Source organism: Mus musculus, chromosome 5 (genome assembly GCF_000001635.26).
Source record: "Mus musculus strain C57BL/6J chromosome 5, GRCm38.p6 C57BL/6J".
Taxonomy (NCBI): Eukaryota; Metazoa; Chordata; class Mammalia; order Rodentia; family Muridae; genus Mus; species Mus musculus.
This window is the reverse complement of record NC_000071.6, coordinates 76,331,169-76,355,546: the sequence shown is the minus strand read 5'-3', so window position 1 is coordinate 76,355,546 and position 24,378 is coordinate 76,331,169. Positions and strand designations below refer to the sequence as shown.

General features: G+C 42.0%; 1 protein-coding gene and 2 long non-coding RNA genes across 3 annotated transcripts in view; 1 reads left to right on the top strand and 2 right to left on the bottom strand.

Annotated features, from left to right (window-relative positions):
• Nmu (neuromedin U) overlaps nt 1–22,052 on the top strand; it is a 30,283-nt gene extending 8,231 nt beyond the window's left edge. Inside the window, exons 3-10 of the mRNA NM_019515.1 lie at nt 5,388–5,435; nt 10,049–10,108; nt 11,454–11,483; nt 11,575–11,625; nt 14,717–14,785; nt 18,056–18,109; nt 19,685–19,724; nt 21,870–22,052. Coding sequence (NP_062388.1) covers nt 5,388–5,435; nt 10,049–10,108; nt 11,454–11,483; nt 11,575–11,625; nt 14,717–14,785; nt 18,056–18,109; nt 19,685–19,720 — 348 coding nt within the window. The 3' untranslated portion in view covers nt 19,721–19,724; nt 21,870–22,052. The remainder of the gene's footprint in view (nt 1–5,387; nt 5,436–10,048; nt 10,109–11,453; nt 11,484–11,574; nt 11,626–14,716; nt 14,786–18,055; nt 18,110–19,684; nt 19,725–21,869) is intronic.
• On the bottom strand, nt 7,818–12,961 carry Gm34175. Its single transcript, XR_389299.2, has 3 exons — nt 12,730–12,961; nt 8,671–8,825; nt 7,818–8,060 (listed from the first exon to the last, which is right to left on the bottom strand). It is a non-coding gene; the product is annotated as a predicted gene, 34175 (long non-coding RNA).
• 4930432L08Rik (RIKEN cDNA 4930432L08 gene) lies at nt 13,662–24,309 on the bottom strand. The gene is made up of 6 exons (NR_152115.1): nt 24,218–24,309; nt 22,997–23,195; nt 22,277–22,355; nt 17,985–18,071; nt 15,213–15,269; nt 13,662–14,755 (listed from the first exon to the last, which is right to left on the bottom strand). It is a non-coding gene; the product is annotated as an RIKEN cDNA 4930432L08 gene (long non-coding RNA).
• Nucleotides 24,310–24,378: the final 69 nt, after the last annotated feature.

Sequence of the window (24,378 nt, the reverse complement as noted above, 5' to 3'; positions counted from 1 at the left end):
GTGTGTGTGTGTGTGTGTGTGTGTACATATATGAAACATATGTACTTAACCTAACACTGTCTTGAAAAACTAAATCTCTAAATTTACTAAGATGCCCTCTGGATTTCGAGGACATCTTAAATACAAGGAGAGAACTATCTGTCCCAGTTTACAAAGACTACTTATAAAACTGCAGTAGTTTACAGTTTGAAAATTCAGATAATGACACAAAAATAAAGGCATGAAGTGATGGAATAAAACTTAGAGCATGGATAATCCACCTTTGACAGTCACAAGCCCAGGTAGCTTCTACTGCAACCCTGTGTGCAGTCTTTGCTTGCTCTGCCCACCCTGCAGGCACTGGCTTCCCAGAACCACCACCACCACCACCACCACCACCACCACCACCACCACCACCACCACCACCACCACCATGGAGAGCATCACGCAAATGTTGGAGGAAGTGAAGTGGTAGGAATTTATTCCCTCAGCATGGCTGACGGCAACCTATTCTACACTGCCTCTCAGCCTCCCCAGACAGATGAATCCCCAGCCAGTCATGGTGACATTCCCTTACCAGAGTCCTTCTCATCTCGGTTTCAACAAACACCCTGCACTGAAGCCTCTTCAGTTTCCCCCTCTTCCTTTTCCGTTTGCTTATTTATTTATTGCAGCACTAGGGATTCAAACCCCCCCCCCAGCATTAGGCATGCTAGTCATGTGTTCTACTCCTGAGTTGGAGCCCCAGCTATATCATTTTCTAAAAGTCTGTTTCGGGGGGGGGGTAGAGGGGGAGCGAGCCCAGAGGCAGAATGGACACACACATAAACAACACTGTGAGGCAAAGAAGGAAAAGAACAGGCTGAAACCGACTCACTGAATCGAGAGACACGAAACCCACATTGTATACAAAGGCAATATAAGGGGAATTAAAGATCCAAATCTAAAAGGTAAATCATAGAGGACTAGGAGGGAAGTACCTTCCTGAGTGAAGATCAGGGGACAACATCTCAAACAGAACTTCAAGTGCTCCAGCACCACCTGTCCTGGGAAGAGAGCCCCAGGGAGTTTTCCACAGGCAGAGGACTGAACACTGTGTGAGGAGACTGGCGGCGGTGACCTTCTTCATAGTAGAAAGGATTACACGGGATCCAGCTGTGTGTCCATCCCTGGGAAGTAGTTAGGCAACCCATTGCCATATACAGTCTAGAAGGCTGTGTCGCTTCTAGGATGGGTAGAAGTTACACATTAGATGCACACAGCACCATGGATAAATCTCTACATAGCATAATAAGTGAAAAATGAAGGAAAAGTCTTAAGGGTGCAGACAGAACAGATTTTACAAGAACATACAAAAATAAAAGGCACACATCAAATAGAAGACAACATAGAGTTGTCTATGAGAGGATGGTGGTGGATAATAAGTGGTAGTATTACAAACAAGGCTAAAGGTTATTGTGCACTTCAAGCTGAGAATATTCTTTGTGCCTCGGCCACCCCACCCACAAAGTACATAAGGGAAAAAAACCTGAATAGATGGTAAGTACCAGATACCAAACATTCTTTAACAGCGCAGGTATTCATGGGGTCTATTAGAAGGGTCTCTGCTTCAGCAGATCACCAAAGGACATGGGGGAAAACAAAAGGCAAGGTGAATAATTGGAATAGCTCATACTAATGTACAATATGGAAGATATTTTAGCTTGAAATGATCTCTTCCTGTGAAGAGCTTTGAAAAATATTTTAGATCATAATGCTAGGAATGAATCGTGACAACATTGTCCTTCTTTTATAGGAAACAATATTTTAAGAAATTAACCTGCTGGCTAAGTGTGGTCGCATACATTATTGTGTCAATACTTAAGAGGCAATTTCAAAGCTAGCCTGGGCTACATAGTACAGTCCTGTGTTGCTCCCTGCAAACAAAACAAAATCCTAACAACAAGTGAACAGTAGGCAACCTGCTAAGCACAAAAAAGGCAGCATTTCTTTTTTCCTGCTGGAGAGTTTTTTTTCCCAATTTTTAACTGGTATTTACTTCATTTATATTTCAAATGGTATCCAGAAAGTCCCCTATACCACCCCCCCAACTCCGCTACCCACCCACTCCCACTTCTTCACCCTGGTGTTTCCCCTGTACTGGGGCATATAAAGTTTGCAAGACCAAGGGGCCTCTCTTCCCAATGATGACCGACTAGGTCTGCTACATATGCAGCTAGAGACACGAGCTCTAGGGGTACTGGTTAGTTCATATTGTTCTTCCACCTATAGGGTTGCAGACCCCTTCAGCTCCTTGGGTACTTTCTCTAGCTCCTCCATTGGGGGCCCTGTGTTCCATCCAATAGCTGACTTCTGTGTTTGCCAGGCATTGGCCTAGCCTCACAAGAGACAGCTATATCAGGGTCCTTTCAGCAAAATCTTGCTGGCGTATGCAATAGTGTCTGGGTTTGGTGGCTGATTATGGGATGGAACCCTGGGTGGGGCAGTCTCTGGATGGTCCATCCTTTCGTCTCAGCTCCAAACTTTGTCTCTGTTCTAAGAAGGGGTGAAGTGTCCACACTTTGGTCTTCATTCTTCTTAAGTTTCATGTGCTTTGCAAATTATATCTTAGATGTTCCAACTGTTAATAAGAACACAAGCTCCACTATGTTCATAGCAGCCTTATTTATAATAGCCAGAAGCTGGAAAGAACCCAGATGTCACTCAACAGAGGAATGGATACAGAAAATGTGGTACATTTACACAATGGAGTACTACTCAGCTATTAAAAACAATGAATTTATGAAATTCCTAGGCAAATGGATGGATCTGGAGGGTATCACTCTGAGTGAGGTATCCCAATCACAAAAGAACTCACATGATATATACTCACTGATAAGTGGATATTAGCCCAAAAACTTAGAATACCCAAGATACAATTTGCAAAACACTGCTGGAGGGTTTTACATGACAGAGTGGCCCAGATACTGGACACATGTGATTTTCCAGCCATGTGTAGAGGCCTGTTCACTTCAAACAGACTCACCAACGGACCGTGCAGAGGTCTGAAAAGCCATTAGTGGCCCTAGAAATCACTGGAGCCCTCAGCTGAGGAAAGCTGGCAAGTGTTTATAGAAACAGTGAGGGAGTGAATGGGGCTGCTGTCCCCTTCCCAGTGAATGAGAACAAAGACCAGAGGCTTTACAACGATCTCCTAATTGGGTTAGTGAAATCTCCGATGTTTTTATTGAAGCAGCTGAAGGCATTGATCAGTTAGCAGAGCTCCCTGTTCTTGGACACCGGCCACCTCACATATATGGACAGCTTGGTTTGTAGGAAGGAGAGTTACTATGAAAACATTGGCCTCCTTTGATAGGAAAAGATGTTTAAAGAAGTTAACAGGCTAGCCACGCGTGGTAGCAATGCAGTTGCAGTACCAGTCTTACCCAGCAGTGCCCTTGCATGTGCAATGGCTTCAGGTCTCTCTGTTCCTTGGCAGAAGGCATTTCTTCCCAGCCTACTAAAGCAAACACTTAGAGATGATGGTGTTCTCTACCAGTCAGTGTTCATGGCTTCAGAGAGCATAGCCTTGTCATCTTACCCTCAGTTAACTTCTCTTGTTACATTGTTACTTCCCAAAAAGTCCAATTCAATTCAAGAACTTTTACTTAAGGTTGGTTCTGGTCAAATTCAATACAATGTAACATGTAACTTTTGACTCAAAAAGTCTCTCTCCCTCTCCCCATCCCACCCCGTGTGTGTGTGTGTGTGTGTGTGTGTGTGTGTGTGTGTGTGTGTGTGTAGAAGTAGGAGCAGGTACAGGGCACACAGGATAAGTGGAATTTCTAAACGTTCCTTACATTCTTGGGATATGCAGAGATGGCGGGTCCCATGGGCTGTAGGGGACAGACATGAGGTAATGCTTTTCTGCACTAGCTCATGTCCTTGATGTTCTCTAAGCTAAAGAACCGTATATTTTGGGATGTTCTCAACTCGGAAGCAACAAGGAGCTTAAGAAGTTACAATTGACTCAACATAACTCCTCTCAATCTGGCCTGAGAATACAGCTTCAATTAAATAGACCAATAAAGAATGCTAACACTGGAAGAGGCTCTGTAATGCTATGCCATCAAAAGGATTTGGTTAAAACTGTTCTGGGCACGCAAGTATCACTAAGTATATTTTTAAGGACATCAAAGAAGTGTATGCCACAACACTGTAGACACACAGCTTAGGGCTTAACTTTCCAGCCTAGCTTTTTATGACTACTATAAATCTTTGCTTGTATTTTATTGTTTGTTTGTTTTTGTTGTTTTTGGTTTTTTGTTTTGTTTTGTTTTGTTTTGTTTTGTTTTGTTTTGTTTTGTTTTGTTTTGTTTTGTTTTGAGACAGGGTTTCTCTGTATAGCCCTGGCTGTCCTGGAACTCACTTTATAGGCCAGGCTGGCCTCCAACTCAGAAATCTGCCTGCCTCTGCCTCCCGAGTGCTGGGATTAAAGGCGTGCGCCACCACGCCCAGCTTTATTGTTTATGACAGTCTCACTACATAGTCCAGGCTGGTCTAGAACTTGCGATCCTCCTGCCTCAGCCTCTCAAGTGCTGGGATAATAGGCTTGTGTCATGGCATCCAGCTGATACAGCTGTGTCCTACAGTGTAGTCCTACAGTCTACCATTTTCTCTTTAGGATAAAGGCTGAGAACAGCCGGCTGCCAAGCATAGTTGTGTAAGCATTCATTAGGAGATGAATATCTATGCTTATTCTGTCCTAAGATTTTTTTCCTTCATGCTGGGTGTCATTCAGTTATCAGGTTAAGTGAGGTGACATTAGAGTCCTGTCTGATGAGTAATTGTACAGCAACCAATGGCACTCCTTTATTTTAAGACCATTTGGGGTGGGGGTCATGTTCTCTGGCTGAATGAGTTCAGAGCACTTACCTTTACACCAGTGTCTGAGGAAATCTTCACACACCCTGATTGTCTTTACCAGCTATTAGTGGGGACATATATTCCAATGGCTGGGGGTGGGGGTGTGAGTCTTGGACAAATCACAAGTCTAGGACTTCCTTCTCTTCCTTTGGTCTTTCGCATCCCTCCCTCCTTCCTTCTCCCTTTCCCTCTTCTCTTTCACCCTTTCCTTTCTACAGGATTTCACTATGCATCACAGCCTTGAATCTACTATGTAGTCCAACCTGGCATCTAACTTAGAGCAATCCCCTGCCTCAGAGTTGGGACAATGGGCATCTACAAGCATGATCAGTACCCAGGACTTTCTTATAAGTTTCTGGAGTCTGCTCTTCTCTGAACTTAGGGCTCAAGGCTGCCGTGACTCTTTGATTGCTATCTGTATGGAATGCCTCTGTAAAGTCTATTTTTCTGGTTTGGGCTCTTTTCTCTTTCTAGGATGTAACTGATATTTTTGTTTTCTACAGATTCATGAAGCTTGTGCGTCCTTTCTGTCCATTGATTCCAGGCCTCAGGTAATTCAATCTGGATGGGTTTCATGACAATGTAGGCATTTCTTGGTGCATAAAAATCTCCATTTCTCCCTTTGAACTTTTCTTGAACTCACTAAGACTTGTCACATATTAGATGCTACTGCGTTATCTCCATGTAATATCAGTGCGATAGGCCTGTGCTTTAGAAGGCTAGCTTTTCCATCTTTAAGTAAAATAAATTTATTTTTGGAAACTGTGAACTATTCAAATGCTAATTTTTAAGATCAAATTTTGTTTTAAAAAATACAATACCCAATAACTGTGTGGTTTTGCACCAGAACCAAGTTTTCTAGACCTGCTCAGGCAGTGGCCCTGGGTCTTCACAGAGCAGAAGCCGACCCACAGGAGTGTAGCAGACCAGTGTGCTGGCAGATGAGACAAAAGGCTGAACTGTGTGTTCCCAGTTTCCTGCTTCCAGGATGTCCAGGAAGCAGTTCACTTCTCTTCCCACGGGAGTGGGGAGGACTGAGGGCTAGCATTGCTCCTGCACAGGGGAAGATGGGGAGGACTGAGGGCTAGCATTGCTCCTGCACAGGGGAAGGTGGGGAGGACTGAGAGCTAGCATTGCTCCTGCACAGGGGAAGGTGGGGAGGACTGAGGGCTAGCATTGCTCCTGCACAGGGGAAGGTGGGGAGGACTGAGGGCTAGCATTGCTCCTGCACAGGGGAAGGTGGGGAGGACTGAGGGCTAGCATTGCTCCTGCACAGGGGAAGGTGGGGAGGACTGAGGGCTAGCATTGCTCCTGCACAGGGAGAGATGGGGAGGACTGAGGGCTAGCATTGCTCCTGCACAGGGAGAGATGAGGAGCAGGAAAGATGGTGTCATCTTCATTCACTGATGCTTCCACCTGCAGCTCTGAGCGCAAGGATGCAGAGTTCACCTTAGCAACTTTACTTTCTTAGTCAGCTCTGCCAGGAACCCGGAGAGAAACGTATGTGCCTCAAATACACCCTCTGGCCGAGGCCAAGTGACTTTTCCTATGGTCTCCTGATGGGGTCAGAGTCGGGGAAGCACAGGAGTAGCCCTGTGTAATGCCTTTCCTAGCTGTAGAGGTTCCCCTGCCAGAAGTTAGAGGCACTTGCTTAGGGAGAGGAGAGGGAAGCAAGATCTTTTTGGGCACTATTTCAAATCCATTCTTTAAACCCCGATTTCTGCTGTAGTTACTTTCTCATTGCTGTGATAACAACATCCCAAGGAAAGCAACTTGAGTGGAGAAAGGTTTATGCTTGACTCACCATTCGGGAATACTGTCTCATCATGGCAGGAGGCTGGCGGGTCACACTGCATCAGCACACAGGAAGCAGATAATGGCAGGAAGTGACTCCAGGCTACAAAGCCTCATGGCCCACCTGCCGGGTGGGACCCTCTTCCTCCAATAAAAACTCCACTGCCTAAAGGCTCCACAGACTCCACAAACTCAGAACCAAGTGTTCAGTGAGTCTCTGGGAGACATACTCAAACCACAAGAAGCACCTTCAGATGTATGTCATGGGGATATTAGCAAGTAAGCCTTTGTGTTGAACTTAAGATTCAGGAACAGCTTCAGAACCATTTTTATATCCATAATACCCACTGTATTCCTTTAAAAAAAACTTACTTAAACTCTATCAATATAAATTAACTTTAAAAATATTCTTTTTCTACTTATGGTGTGTGTGTGGTACCTGCATGTATATGTGTGTGCATGTGTCTGGGACAGGAAAGGAACACGCTGTACATGTGTGCCCATGCATGTGAAGGCTCAATACTGATGACAGACATCATCTTCCATCACTCTCCTGCCTTATTTGCTGGGGCAGGATTCTCAATCAAACACAAATCTTGCCTATGAGGCCAGTCTTGCTAGCCAGCTTGCTCTAGGGTTTCCCTGTCTCCACCTTATGAGGTTGGAATGAGGCTGACACACTCGCCTAGCATCTATGTGAGTTCTAGGATCCAAACTCTGGTCCCCTCGTTTATGCAACAAGCCCTTTAAACACCGGGCCAGCTCCCTAGCTTCACAAACTAACTCTTTGTTGAACCTCATTTCTGTGTGGCTTTTTATAAAGAGCCTGGCATATATATGTACTATCCCTGTCTTTCACATGTAAAATGTATATTTCAATATATTCTGAGGCTTTAAATATCACTAACTGTTTATGAAGTGATATTTTATTAATTGCACAACTATCAGGTAGTGCTTCCAGATACTTTTGTCAAATAAAAAAGTAAAAATCTTTAAGGTCCATTAATATGGGATAAATTATTACCTGTCCCATATATGAAAGTCTTTAAAGAATTGTTGAGAATAATTGCTTCTTATAAAGAAAAGCTAGGAAAGTACATTTATTTTGAAATGTTCCCAAAGGTCAGTGTTCTTGCCAAACCTCATTCAGCCCAGTCAGTTTCCTAAGGTGAAACAACCTATGTATATAGTATAGTCCTCTTCAATATACAAGCATAGTCCTCTTCAATATACAAGTATAGTCCTCTTCAATATACAAGTATAGTCCTCTTCAATATACAAGTATAGTCCTCTTCAATTGAGATGCATCTTTGACATGGAACATAGCCAACTACCTTTTGGTTGTTGTTGTTACTTTGGATTTTGTGGCATTTCTATATGGGCTATTTGAGGGGAAAAACAAACAAACAAACAAAATCAAAAGGAGTTAGGAGTTTTTATTACCAGATTGTCATAGATCTACCTGAAGGGGCCAAGTAGGGAAGAACTTACCAGACTCGGTACTTTATTCAGCCCCTCTTAGCTGCTGGCTGGGCCTCAGTGGTAGAGCATTAACCAGCACGTACATACGAGATACCCCAAGACCATGAAACAACTGAGAAATAGTCAACTATACATCAGTGGACAGTGATGAGCCCTCCAAAGCATCTTCATGGGTAGAAGGCCTGGCTCCCAGGCCACTCTCTGTCAACTATAATCTCTTAAGGTACTGGAGAAGTCACCATCTTGTAGGCCCTCACTTCCTCTCTACAAAAGAGCAGCATGCCCTGTCCTATGTGCCTTGTGTTTTAAGAACAGAATGGAAATTGTGTACAGGAAAGTATTTTGTAACGCGTTGAAACTCCATGTATACATGGTTCATCTTGTACTATCAATATATATCCCAACAAGTTGTCTGGAAGACAAATAGATGGGAGGGAGGAGACAAAACCAGACCTCTGTGGAGGAAGGATCTGAAGGGTACTGCATGGTAGCTCCAACTTTGTTTCTCACCTCAGCCATCCTAAGTAGGTGTGGAACGATCTTCTCTTACAGCTTCTGAATCGAGAGTACCCGCAGTGGTAAATTAAACCAAAGGGCTTGTCCTGCCCTTAATCCGGTCAGGAACTTCCTGCAGTGACATCACCCCTGATTTCTGGCTAAAGAAACTAAAGTTTTGAGAGATTAAGTAACCACTGTAGAAAGGGAGTAGCAATGGGATCCACACTTCTGATCTCAGGCTGTTCACCTTCTCAGCCCATGCTTTAACACTATTCACATTGCCTCTCTGTGCCCCGGCTTCTCATTACTTCAGAAATGAACTTATTAAGGAACCATTGGCTCACAGCAGACTCTGCTAGGTCCTGTGCAAAGCTGGGTTTGCCCTTGCTTGTCCATTTGAGCCACTCCCTACCACGCCCAACTGACTGCCAACCACAGGATTCCTGCCCTAATTCTGCCCTCTGATGCTCTGACAAACCTGATCCTGGGGTGTGCAGTCAGCAGCCTGCAAAGGGTGGAACTCAGACTAGCACCACACACGGGCTTCTTGTCCTTCAATCCCCATTGTTTGAGAGCAATTGCAGGATTTTCAAATTAGCCAGTAATGAGTAATGTTCAGTGAAGCTCACAGCTTTGGCATGCACATGCATTTCCCTACAAGCCAGGAGACTAATCCCTAGCTGGCACTGCCCAGGTTGTCTTAGTCATAGAGTTCCATGGTGTCTCTGTGAGTGTTGAGAACTGTGTAAGTGGGCCACAGTGTAACCTCAACTGCCTCAACTGCTGCATAGCTGCTGCAGAGAAAGATTTGTTTGGTTGTTTGTTTTATGTGTGCTCAAGTTTATGTGCGAGTGTGTGTGTGTGTGTGTGTGTGTGTGTGTGTGTGTGTGTGTATGTGTGGTCTATGTACACGGGAATGCATGCCCATGTTCACCCGAGCAGACACCAGAGGAAGACATGAGGCATCTTCCTCCATTGCCTTCCACCTTGTTTTCTGAGTCGAGAATCCCACAGAACCCAGAGTTTGCCATTGTGTCTAGACTGACCCAACAGCCATCTCCTAGTATCTACCTGTCTCCATCCCAGTGCTGGAGTAACATACTCATGTAGCTATGCAAGACTTTTATGTAGGGGCTGGGGATTTGAACTCGAGTTCTCTTGCTATCTCAGCCAACTTTGCCACCTGCCCAGCCATCACCTTGGCCCGAGGATGTTTTAGATCGATCTGAGAGCAATCAAGAGGACTCCTGCAGAGTTTCACAGTACTGCAGCAAGACACCTTTGCAGTGCTGATAGGCTATCCTTGTGCTTCCAACATCTGGAATCTCACCCCCTGTGCAGATATAGTGCAAAGTGAAACATAGCCCATGTGTTCTCTTGTCTGCCTTAGGCATCTGTTGCACTGAGGGAGCTTTGCCGTATAGTGATGGAGATTTCCCAGAAGCCTCAGGTAAGGCTCTGCTTAAGTCCTGTAGGCAGTCCACCAACCAAATGACTTGAAGTTCCTTCTTGAAATGTACACAATTTAGGAAGGCTGTCAGCACTAGCTACAGGACACACTGACTGGAAATAAGAAGCGGATACTTCCGTTTCTCTGTTAGGATAGTATTGGTGGAGTTCATACTCAGCTAACTGGGAAATCACACGTCTCCTGCAAGCATGAAATGTGGTCTGATAGAGGAAATTTATCATCATACTGTTTTAATTTTTCTCACACGTGTATATAATTGGGGACAAGAATGAAACTAAGTTGCTACATTTTTATGGTCTGCACTTAGGACATGATATTTTGTTGTGGCCTAGGACCTAAGAATAGAAAAATATAGCTGGGGAGAGCACTTGGCTGGGATGTGAGGCCTGAGGTTTTGTTCTGGCACTGGGAAAAATAACCAAGCAAACAAACCAACAAGCAAACAAGCCAACAAGGAGGAAGGACAAACTGGCCAACCGCACTGTCAGTGTTGGTTTGAAAGTTCTGTTTGTGTCTGTGTCCAGGTTTCTGACTGGAATTATTTGATTCTTCCGGGAGAATGGTTTGTCCTAGGTGAAGCCTGGGTGGGAGAGGGAGACATCACATACCATTAGACTTCAGGTTCTAGCCTGTGCCTTGGTTGAACGAACTTTAAACCTCCCTTGCTAAAGGTGAAGTCTTAAGTTCTGAATGATGTTATTTCATCAGCATCTCAAACACATCCTGTGACTGCTGATCCACTCCAGCTTCCACAGAGAGCGACCCAAAGAAGGACGCTTGGATAGTTTGAAGGCAAATTACTCTTCCTAGTGATGATGTTCCCCCAAGATGTAATTTTCCCTAATTAAGATAAAACAAATAACAGTAAAAATTATCCACCGTCTTTCTTTGGTGCTGAGAGCAAATGAGATTTAAAAAAAAAAGATATGACTCCTATAAGCCACAGACTTATGGCAGAAAAAAAAAACTCATGGCCTTATTTAGTGATGACAATTAAAAATATTTTACTGTTTACTCTTTAGTTGTTTACTCTGCATACTCCATTGTGTGACTGTAGTGTAACTTCCTGTCCCACCACTATTAAACATTAATAATCCTTCCAACTATTTTCTTATTAATAAATTTGTAGAAAAGATCACTGTCCACTTTTAATCAGTTCTTCCATTGATTTTTGAGCAACGGATGCTTAAGCAATTTTAGTCCTGTGTTTGAAATATAACATATGTGTCGTTTTACATTTTTACATAATTCATAATATATTGTGAATTTCAAAGTATGTAACATGAAGTTTTATAATGTATAATAATATATATCTCTTCACTAGGAACAAAGTGAGAAAGATAATACTAAGAGGGTAAGGTGATTTTCCTGAATATATATAGACTAGCCAGAATAAAGAAAGCCATAGATCTTTTATGGATAACTCACTCTTCCTGTCTTAACAGTTCTTATTTCACTATTCAAAGACACAGAAGTTGGGAAATTCAAATGTTGTGGTAAGTAGTCACAAGTATGTGTCTAAGAGAAAACTCATTTTTTAAAAAAGATTTATCTAGCACGTAGTAAGACCAAACTCATATATTTTACTCTATAAATTATGTCTGGGTCTGATGGTGTAGCCCAGTGTTTCATTCTTCAGTACCACGTGGAGGAAAATAAGTTTATATGTGAATTGAAATGAAATGAAAATTAATATTTATTATATAATTACTTTACATGTCAGTATCTACATGTGCCTTATATTCACTCGCTCACAATTATTTATTTCCTAGTGTGTTTCAAACACAACTCTAAATGTTTGAAATATGGTAATAAATAAGTAAAAACCATGTAAAGAAAATCCATCCTTTATCAATTTGTATTCAATGACAAAATAAGTCTAAGAACAAATGAATAGAGTAGAGCAAATTATTTAGGGTGATATTAATATAAGAGAAAATTAGTCTCATCTGGCAATTATTTCAAAAGACAAGTATCAGTGCGAACTGGAAATATCACCTTCTATTCTTGTTCATTATCATGAGGTAGATGTTCATTATGAGAGTTTCTATCAGAGTAATGAGAAATGTGTAGCCCGGTTTTAATTCACATCAAATGCACGTGGCCTCTTTCAGTGGTAGTTTTTGGTTTGTTTGGTTTTGGTTTCCTTTCCTTTCCTTTCCTTTCCTTTCCTTTCCTTTCCTTTCCTTTTCTCTTCTCTTCTCTCTTCTCTTCTCTTCTCTTCTCTCTTCTCTTCTCCTCTCCTCTCCTCCTCTCCCCTCCCCTCCCCTCCCCCTCCCCTCCCTTCCCTTCCCTTCCCTTTCCTTTCTTTATCTTTTTATTCACTTTACATCCCGATTGCTGCCCCCATCACTCTCTCCCACAATCCCTCCCCCAGCCCCTTCCTCTTCTCCTCTGAGAGGGTGAAGTGCCCCCCCATCCCTCCACCCTGGTACATTAAGTCTGTGTGGGGCGAGGAGTACCCTCTCCCACTGAGGCCAGCCAGCTAGAAGAACATAAATATCCCACAGATAGGCAACAGCTTTTAAGATAGCCTCCCACCAGCCCCCCTCGCCCCCTCGCCCCATCCACACCCCCCACTGCACTTGTTCAGGACTCACATTAACTCATATGTTCAAGCTGCACAGCTGCTACATATGTGTGTGTATGGGGGGGTGGGGCTAGGTCTAGCCCTCGTGCGCTCTTTGGTTGGTAGTTCAGTCTCTGGGAGCCTCGAGGGTCCAGGTTAGTTGACTCTGTTGTTCTTTCTGTGGAGGTCCTAGCCTCCTAGTGACCACATTTCTTCCTCTTATTCTTCCATAAGAGTCCCCAAGCTCCATCCACTGTTTGGCTGTGGGTGTCTGCATCTGTCTGAGTCAGCTGCTGGGTGGAGCCTCTCAGAGGACAACATGCTCCTGTCTGCAAGGATAACAGAGTCTCATTACTAGTGTCAGAGATTGGTAGTTGCCCATGGCATGGATGTCAAGTGGGGCCGGTTATTGTTTGGTCATTCCCTCTGTCTCTGCTCCACTTCCCATCCCTGTATTACTTGTAGACAGAATAAATTTGGGGTTGAGAGTTTTGTGGGTGGGTTTGGTGTCTCTATCACTCCACTGGAGTTTCTTGCCTGGTGACCTCGTCAGGTTCCATATCCCCACTTCTATGAATCTCAGCTAAGGTTACCTCCATTAATTCTTGGGGCCTCCCTTATCTCAGGTCCCTGTCTCACCCTGGAGATGCCCCTCACCTCCCCGTCCCTGTCACTTGCAGATTCTCATGGACATCTGGCCATCCTTCCTGACCCACACCTGATCCTGAACACCCTCCCCCCACACACACACACACTCCCTTTCCCTTCTCCCACCCAGACCCCTCCCTCTATTTTCCTCCTATAACCATTTTGTTCCCCTCTTTATCCTTGCTTGGACTTTCTTTCTTGTTTAGCTTCTTTGGGTCTGTTGAGTATAGCATGGTTATTCTGTATTTTATAGCTAATATCCACTTATAAGTGAACACATACTATGCATGTCCTTTTCTTTTTTTTTTTTTTTTTGCATGGACTTAAAACATACAAACTGGCTAGGGCTGAGGTGTAGAAGCAGACCCCTCACCTAGCATAAGCAAGGACCCGGGGTTTGATCTTCTGCACTGGAAAATATTAATAAATATGGAATTTATTTTTTGACCATAATATTCCTTTTAAGCTTGTGATCCACTACTAGGTGCAGTTTAGAGAATGAAAAGGAAAGTGTGTTTTAAAACATGTATGTGGAAAGGTAAATGAAAATTTAAACTCCACTCTAAGTGCGTGCCTCATGGGATAATCCTACATATGAACAGATGGAAGTTTTAAACAAGATTAGCTACATACCAAACACAAGTTGTATTCATGAACAGATAACCATTATCTAGGGCTAAAACTCACCCATCTGTTAAATGAATTTAATATTAGCAAGGAGGCTCAGCTCAACTTAGACCTTAAGAGAGCCACTCTGTCAGGTAGCTGTGTCTCAGGTGTGCGCTCATTTTCTCCTGCGTGACATCTCATTTTTAGAAAGTGCGTCTTCGTTACCTTTTTTGCTACTAGAGCGCATTGTCATCTTTGTGTCCCCTGTTGTCTTGCTCCTGGTCCATTTTAAATGTTTAATTTATGAAGGAGATTTCCAGGCATGTGTGCTAGAAGCATCCAGATAACAATGTTTGTAAGGGAAAACTGATACTTGCAAGTGGCCTTGGTCTGGACCGGGGATTATTTTGAGTAAGTGTAGACATTGACAGATGGCTTTTTGCCTTCCAGAGAGGTGACCTGGGGCTGCACCTGTTGCAGTTGTAACAGATCCGAGGCCTTCAGCAAAGTGCTTCTCCAAATAATGGGCCACTGCTTAGTGTATGACTAGCCATCTGTCCTACCCCTTGATTTATTCACTTTAAAGGGCTCTCAATGGGCTTTCTTAGATAATACCTTTCATTTCCTTTTCTTGTCCTTTGACCTGGGGTGAGAATAGTGGGTAGAAACAGACAGACAGACAGACAGACAGACAGGAAGCCATCTTAACGCCCAATGCTGAGGAGCCCCCGTGCTCATCGTGTGTGTTCATGTCCTCCCAGTCCTCTGTTGTGCATCCGTTGCTGCAGCTCGTCCCTCAACTGCATGAGAGAAGAATGAAGAGATTCAAAGTGAGTGTATGTCATACCAACTGCATGCTGGCTTTGCCACTCTGCGGCAGCCCTTTCTGCTAACCACAGCTGTTATTAGCTGTTATTACAATCCTTTGTAAGATTATCCCTCTTCAGCTGGGCGGTGGTGGCGCACGCCTTTAATCCCAGCACTTGGTAGGCAGAGGCAGGCAGATTTCTGAGTTCGAGGTCTACAAAGTGAGTTCCAGGACAGCCAGGGCTATACAGAGAAACCCAGTCTCGAAAAACCAAAAACCAACCAACCAAACAAACATATTACCCCTCTTCAGGGTGAGGCCCTTGCATTCGTACTCAGTGTTAGCTTCCTGTCACAATGACAGTAAGTCGGAGAAAATGACTTAAAAGGAGTATTTGGGTTCAACACATTAGCGATTGCAACCTTTGGTCAACTTGATAACTGGATTACCTTGGGCGGTAAAGCAGAGAAGCACACAGAGTGTCCAGTTAAACAAAGTATCACAGCCTATGACAAAGAAGACGAGAGAGGAGACAAAGTGAGGTACTGTCCCCGATCTTCAAGTGTAACGTCCTCCTCAGAAAGATTCTGCTACCTCCCAACAGCACGGTTAACCTGCTTAAGCGCATCCTGCTGTCTCTCTCCCTCTCCATGCTCTGATCCGAGCTAGCGCAAGCCCTTCACACTGAGGAAAACTGGGCTTCCGTGCCCTCTGAGACCCTCTAACCGAGAAAACGTGGTCTTGCTTTAAGAAAAAGGGAGCAGCTGGATGTTAGGTAGGAATGGGAAATCCAGTCGAGGACAATTTATCACCCCTGAATCCTGTTGACAAATAGCTAGGGTGGCATTTTTTTTTTTGTCCAAGTGTTAAAACATTGATTAAAAATAAGGATTTGTAAATATACATATCATAAAACAAATGTCAACATTTCATTTTTTCCCATGGCTAACAAAACTAGGACCTAGGCCTAGCACCAACCTGTAAGGTAAAAGCTAGCACAAACATAACCAACAACTGCATTTGCAGTGTCACATCAAAATAATCCTCATGCTCTTAGTGTTGAAAATCCTGGGTAACATTTTCAAGCGAGCCATCACATTTTTGATCTAGCGTTGCCATCTTTGATTTACTGGGAAGTCTCCTGGACTTTCACGAGTTCTGCTACCTCAAGAGAAGGGAAAGTCGCAGTGGTTAAAGAAGGTTCCATGAGCTGTCTAGGATGAGAGGTGACAGTTCACTGACCCTTAGTCTAGGGAAGACACACACACACACACACACACACATACTCTTCATTGTGATATTCCCTTTATGGCTTAATGATGGCTACTTCATTATTAAACTGTTACCACTACTCAGGTCTGGTGTTCCCTTAACCTTGATGCTGTATTTTTTACTCTTCTTAAATCATGTTTGTTTGTAAGCACACAGTTAGATAAGTAAACATCCTACAATGTATTTTTATGATCATGATTTCCCCCTCCCCCAAAGTCTTCCTATTTTAGCTTCAATTGAATACAGCTATCTGCTGTTATCTTAAAGAGAAATCTAAGAAGGGATTTAATAGCACTTTAAATTTATAGAACTTCCAAAGCGAGGTTATAGCTCAGTGCAGAGCATTAGCCTGACATGTGTGTGTGGGAGGACCTAAGTTAAGTTTCTAGTACCACTCACCCCCAAAATGGTAGAATTCCCACAACAAAGAAGAAAGTCAGTTGACCTGAAATTAATTTTCTAGAAATAAATTCATCCTTATAAAGCTTTATTTTATTTCCACCATGTCTATATTAGCCAGTGATAATTATTTTGACTATGTTATTTCAGTCTCACTATTTACACAAAGACTGAGTAAGAGAAAGACTGAGTCATATTTATTCTTAGGACTAATTTGGCACATGGTCACCATTTTCTGTCTTGAGGAAGACTATTGTAGTTGCAGGGGGTATCTGAAGTCTTGGGACCCGATGTAGGCACAGAACAGGCTAAATGAAGGTAAACCCTGAAGACATTTTCCCATAAGGGAATATCCTTAGGAAATGCTGGGAGCAAAGAATGCAAGAGATAAATGGAAAAACCAACAATAACAACACCAACACCAACTACATTAGACGCTGGCTGTGATGGCCAAGATCATTAATTTTAAAATATAGTTTTCTAGTGGGATATCTTAACTCTGAAAGAAAAAAACTTGGACTTTAATGCATTCAAACATTTTTGAATATTGTTCATTGGATACATTCCCTTTCAGCTCGCCTTTCCAAATTCTTTCAGGTATTGACACTTCTGCCTCTGATGAAAACACCCTGAAAACCTTTGTCTTGGTTTGACTTTAAGTAATTAGTATATTTTGATTTTCACTGTGTTCTTTTTTTCTCTTGAATATACACAGGAACTGTTTTTAGACAAGGGCCTAAACATGTAGTTTCTGTGTATACATTTTAAACATCAATGCTTCAATCGTAAGTAATTTGAGGGGTATAGTAAAAATAAGAATTAAGTACAGATTTTGAGAGTAAAAGCTATATGTTCTATTAAGTAAAGATTTATGAACTTAAATAGATATCAGAGGCATTTAGTAGATTAAAGAATATGACCATACTTAAGGAAGTTTTGAAAACAGTTTGACTGATAAATTTAATGCTCCCCATGAGTTATTAATGCACACAGGAAGCTACAAGTCAACACTATAGACACAATAAAGTGTTGAATATTCTTTCCATGAAGTTTAGAATGATCTGCTTGACCAATACTACATAATACGCTTGTTATAAACACATGGTTGTTCCTATTTAGCATTCTTGTCATTGAAGCTCTACACATACAATAATATCAGAAAAATGTCTTCTGACAAATTGACTAAATATACATTGGCCAAAGTTGTCCCTCAGTTTCCACTCACTGTATCCTCGCTTTAACAGCAACCCCAGATTATATTTTCTTTGTTCATATGTGACCACATCCAACAGATTATTTTATTCTATCAAGATGTCAAAAAGGGACTTTGAAGCATAATAACCCTGACATTATCTTTCTACCTACTGATGAACACGCATACAACTGACAACAGTTGTTAAAACAGAATCTATAATAGTAATGGAAATATTTTAGATGCACCATTCTGGGGAATACTGGTAGCTGTTAAGATGATTTAGATGTAAACACAATGATTCTCTCCTGACACGAGTCTTTGGGAATAGCTAAAAGTAATATCGAGCCTCACTCACCGCATCCTTAAGAAGGATTCGCCCTTGTTCTGGTGTCGCTTAATTTGTTATGTCATCCTTATTTCTTCCAGGCAGAATACCAGAGTCCTTCCGTGGGTCAAAGTAAGGGATACTTTTTATTCAGGGTACGTACATACACTATTTTATGATCAATAAATATGGAAATTGGCAAAGCATTTCATTGTATGCTCATTGAATTGACTCGAGCTTTAATGAAGCCTTGCTGTGGCCTCACGCTCATTTGACATTAAGTGTCTCGATGTGGTTTCACTTCCTCCACTACCCTGTTGTTTAACCACAGCGCCTCTAATCTCCCTTTTACTACCCCTGCATATGACTACTCCGATATTCATCTACTTCACAGTCTAATTTTGTGATATTTTGTACATGGGAAACAAATTTTTTAGTGCTACTTCACAAGTCCAAGGAGTCGACTACTAAGGTTTTGATTGAATAGGTTGCAAGAGTTATTCCTGTGCTGAAAAGCTCTTAAAATGAAATGATGATAAAAAGCTACCAAGAGAGATAGCTTTGTGACTGTGTTTATCATTTTGCATTTGTGTATGAAATCTGTTTCTAAACAGCTATGGGTTCTTTGCAATATTTACTTTCTTAACACATAGCCAGGAAAGTTACACATTTAGTCAATGGACTCAGCAATCATTTACTGAAGCTCCGATTGGTGCTAAGCAAGATACCAATGGATGGGAGTAAAAGAACAAGGAGTAAGAGCACATACTACTCTTACAGAGGGTCCATTCAGTTCCCAGCACCTGCTCCAGGCAGCTCACAGTCTGCAGCTCCATCTCCAGGGGATCTGGAGCTCTCGTCAGGCCTCTGTGGGCACTTGCATCCATATGCATACACCAACATACAGATATATCCATAACTTAAGGTAAAATAAAATACTTTAAAAAATAGAGTTCAGCTTCTATACTCTAGTACTCTATAGCCTGATTTAACAAAGAGACAGATAAAAAGCTAAGATCAGTCATCCCTTGGTACATGGGGGATTGTTTTAAAAACCCCAAATCTGAGGTTGCTCAAGTCCTTTATATTAAATGATGTGGTATCTGTGTAAAACCAACCACATCCTTTGTAAGTTATCTTTAGACGAGATTTGAGGCCAACACTTTAGCTGGAGAAAGGAGGTAATACAAAGATGGCATTATGTGAATCGAAAATTAAACAAGACATATTTAACATTTAGCTGAACATTTTCAGCTTTATACTCAAGTCCCATGTGGCGATCCTGTGGTAGGATTTACATTAGCAGATTGGAGAATGGGTTGTACTGGATTTCAGAACTAGGTTGATGGCAGGAATATGTAAATCAGAGAGGTCATGACTTCAGAAAGTTAACTTTGGGCCATTTTAAGATGAAACTTGAGAACAATTGTTATCAATGTTGGTTCCCTATAAGCAAAACAGAATAGTTTCTAATTCATCTTGATCCTAGCGGCTTTAGCAGTGCTTCAGTACTTGGTAGAAATACACATTTTCAGGCTCCACCTCAGCCTTAGTAAATCAGAAACTGCAGCTGTGGGGTCCAATGAGCCCGCTTCTGTTGTGCCCAAGGCCTGTCAGGTGACCTGGATGTACATCAAGAAAACTCTTCTTTGTATCAGCAGACTTCTTTGTATGGCATCTACCTCACATCATAAGTTACAACCATTTCTTTCTAATTTATTATTTCGCAGCCACGCAACGGGAAGAGGTCAACAAGTTTCATTTAAAATGGTATGTGCTTACACACAAAAAAAAATCAGTAAATAAATATGAAGCAGCATGTGTTTCACAACTGAAATCAACTTGGAAGTTTCCATTGGTCATAAACTAAACCACACTCAAATATGCTTCTAGTGTCCCATTGCTTATATGCACTAACATTATATACAAATACTACAATTGTAGGAGCAAAGCAGGCTTCAGGAAATGGGAAGCACTGGTATTTTAGGGCTAGATTTGCTTTGATCCTAATATTCCTTGGTCTGTGACATGCTCATAGTCATCCGAAGTGATTTTGGCGATGACAACCTCGTCATCAGTTACTGAGCACATTGTCACCGATTTCACTCTGTGCCATAAGTCAGCGTCCACTGGAATGGGCCAGGATTCCCTGGCATACTGGCTTCTGTCTTCCAAATAACTCAGACTCAAAAAAAATCTTTATAAATAAGTGGATGGGGGTGCAGCTCAGTTGGTAGAGTGGTGCCCCAGCATGCCCCAAATGGCACACAGCCAGTCTCAGGCCAGGAGGAGCTACATGAGACCCTGTCTCAAAATGTGGCAGCAGGAGGACCAATGCTGGAGAGATGGTTCAGAGGTCAAGGGTGTTTGCTGTTCATGCAGATACTCTGAATCTTATTCTTCCACTTCCACAGGCAGGTCACAATTGCCACAATTAAGACTAGCTCCTGAGAATCCAACAGTCTCAGACCTACACAGGCACCCACATAGCGCCCGGCGCATATACAGGAGCACGCGCCCGAGCGCACACGCACACACACACACACACACACACACACACACTTAAAAATTTAAGAAGGGTAAAGCATAAATTTCTTAAAGCAAAAAGAAAATATGGGTGTCTGAAAAAAATAAAACGTATTTCATCCAGATTATCCTAGAAAGACGGCAAAACTATAAATAAACAAAGATGAAAATGAAAAGACAGACATTAAAACAACTTTAGAAGTGCAAATCACCAAAAAGTTTGCAAACACTCACAAAGTGAAATGGAATCTGACCTATTTGGTATGAACTTTTCTCTGAAGTTGAGAAAATATAACTTTATGATCTATTCCCTAGGTTAGGGTCTATTCAGTCTACTTTGAGCAGGATTTCATTTACTTTGTTAATAGACAAGTCATTTCCTCCTTGACTTGGTCATCTGATTACCTAAGGTCTTTATCCTGATAACATATTTATTAAGAAAATAAGTATAATATATAGATGCTGTAATGGCAGATGTACAAGTAAATAAACAGGGAAAACTTTTTGATAGCTCTTATTTTATTCAGATATCAATTTCATTACACGTGGCCCAAGAACATTCAAATGAGAACTCAAACAGTCAAACAAAAATCCAATATAAAAGATCAGTCCTCTGGCCTTGTCAGGCATCAATGGGAGGAGAGGTCCTTGGTCCTATGAAGGCTCAATTTATGCCCCAGTGTAGGGGAATGAAGGGCAGGGAGGCTAGAGTGGGTAGGTGGGTGGAGGAACATCCTCACAGAAGCAGGGGGAGGGAGGGAAGGGGGGGGAGAACCGGGTAAGGGGATAACACTTGAAATGTAAATAAAATTTAAAAATAAGTATATTTTAAAAAGAAGATCAGTCCTAACTTTATAGCCAGGGATTCGACATTTGCTAATGAGATAGAAAAGCACAGCCACACCCAGTGACCACCCAGCCATTCAGCATGGATTCCTCAACTGTGAGCTCTTTGAAGCCTCTGGTCTCATTTTTGACACTTTCTTTTTCACATCTGAATGGTTGAAAGGAGTTCAGCAGGGGTTGGGGAATCCAGCTTAACCTTGGTACAGAGCCAAAATGTGGCCAGTTGTGGCTTAGAGAAAGCCACAATAGTATTCACCCATGCTGGGGCTTTCTCCACCCATGCTGGGGCCTTCTCCGCAAGCTTTCGGGTGAACTGGACCACGGTCTAAGGTGGAAGTAGGAAAATCTTCCAACACTTGTAATGCTTATTGGTATTGATGAGCTTTAGAAAATGACTTTTATATTATTAAATACTATAACGTATTGAGACATGCAGATGTGTAGAATAAATGTCCAGATTTATTCTACAGGTACAGAATATATGTACATATTCATAGCATCACATATATGTGAATCTAATTCATTTTTTTTTCTTTTTTGCAGGATGTGAAATGATCTTTCATTGAAAACTCTGCTATGGGATATAAAATGTACTCAAATTTTGTTCTCACAAATGATCCCTCCTAAATTTACTCTCTTGCAAACCCCTGTATTGTAACATTCTCTGCGATGGTTGAGATTATAAATGTTTAATTTGTTGAAAATAAAACAGCATCTTGAAATGTATTGCTACAATGGTCGATTGCGCACAGCAAAACTGTACCTGAAGATGCTCCAAAGGTGCCCACACCTCTGAATGGTGTTGGAATATATATATTTTAAAGCATTTACTAACATCACTAGTAGAGAGTTGGGTGAACTATTTTAGCTTATCCAATTTGGATTGTGTCAATGATAAAACCATCAGCTTTTCTAAGTATCAGAATGTAGATTGTCACGATGGTACACACCTGTAATTGAAGCATTGGGGTGCTGAGCCAAGATAAAGGTAGGTTCCAGGCTAGCCTGGGCTGTGTAGCAAGGCTCTATCTAAAAACACAAATGAAACAACTTCAGATTGCTACAAATATGTCAGAAGACTCTGCCTGGCGATTAGTAGTAGTTAGCTTATCTGTAATTGTTTCACCTTGCAATCGGTGAAAAGCAGCCAACCTTGTTCAGTACCAGGAAGAAAATAACCTTACCAGGAGCTGACAGGAACCATACTTAGGGAACTTAAATAACACATTTCATAAAGGAAGTTCTTGAATTACTCTTCTCACCAAGCCCTGGGAATGACATAGACTGAGAAGAAGCTGAGAAAAAAAAAAAGTCACAATCTTGCTTTAAAAGTGAATTGTGTTGGCAGAATGGGCCTCAGAATGGCAAGGCTCCCCTATTCCACAGTCACGAATGCATGGGGCAGCGTCAGCTGTCTGTACACAGTAACTCTATTAGCCTGGATTTTAAAATTATTTCTTTCCATTAATATACATCCCATCTTGTGGTACTTCATACATCTTTATAATTGTCCTTGTTCATATTACCCCTATTGTCCCTGCTAACCCTTTTTGGTTCCCTTCTCCCAGCCAAATAATCTGTCTTCTGATTTTATGTCATATGTGATAGGTATATCAATACAAATTCTACATATGAGAAAAGAACATGCAATATTTTGCCCCTCCCATTACCTTCATTTGTCAAAATAAGAAAAGTTAAATATTATTAGGCATCAGAGTCTCTTTTAAAAATCCAGAAAGACGGGCTGGAGAGATGGCTCAGCAGTTAAGAGCACTGACTGCTCTTCCGGAGGTCCTGAGTTCAATTCCTGGCAATCACATGGTTCTCCAAACTGTCTGTAATGGGATCTGATGCCCTCTTCTGCTGTGTCTGAAGAGAGTGGTAGTGCATTCACATACATGAAATAAATCTTAAAAAGAAAAAAAAAAACTAGAAGAAAAAACCCAGACAGTCATGAATTGCTTGTGTATTTTAAGAATCTTCACATAAAATCAGGGCAGGGAGGAAAGTAGAAATACCCATACAGTTGAAAACACTGCAGTGTTTTTGCTGGGCAGGGCCACACACAAACGCTATGGGATGCTTGGAGTGCAGAATCCATATTAAATACTAACTGATCACTGCGGATGAATCGCTCCTTTGCTGAACCCAAGTTTAAAATTGTGTTACTTAGTACATTTTTTTTTTCTTCTTGTTTTAAGATCCTTTCCAGGATATTTCTGGGACTGCTTACATGGTAGTTTCTCCGTGTTCCTAGAAAATACATCCTAGGAAATTCCTTGTCTTAAACACAGTGGAACCCAAATGTCTACTTCTTATAAGCCCGAGCTCCTAAAGTGGGTAGGGTTCTTTCTTTTAGTGATTTTGGTTTTGTTTTGATTTTGTTTCTTTGAAACAGGGTCTCAATTTGTAGCCCAGGCTGACCTCTGCTCACAGGTTCCTTCCGCAGCCACCTGAGGTAGATCACAGGTGTGTGGTGGCAGGTCCTGACGCTTATGGTCTTGTTGGGAATCAGACGGAAAATTTCGGTCCAAGCTCCAGAGGGAACAGGAGAAAATGTACACACACACACTTGAGGCTAGTGCTTAGATGCCCCTTAAAATTCTATCTTTAGCCAAGCAGTAGTGGCCCATGCCTTTAATCTCAGCACTTGAGAGGCAGAGGCAGGTAGATTCCTGTGAGTCAAGGTCAGCCTGCTCTACAAAGCACATTCCAGGACAGTCAGGGCTACACAAAGAAATCCTATCTCGAAAAACCAAAACTAAGTAAATAAGCAAACAAATAAACAATAAGTCTATCTCTAAACAGACAGTGGGTCCAGGTTAAGAACTCCTCTGTAGTGCTGGCCACCCAAGGAATTTATATTTTTCTCTATGAATACTGGATTCAACCTTGCCTTGTCTTGGACATGGCAGTAGTAGACGAGAAGATGGAGCGCAACAGGAGCATCATGTGACTAACAAAGAGAGACACTGCTAAAGTCAGATGCCCCAGAACTTGATGCACAAGGGCCCATAGACCCAGGAACTAAACCTCAGCGTTGCCTGGCAAC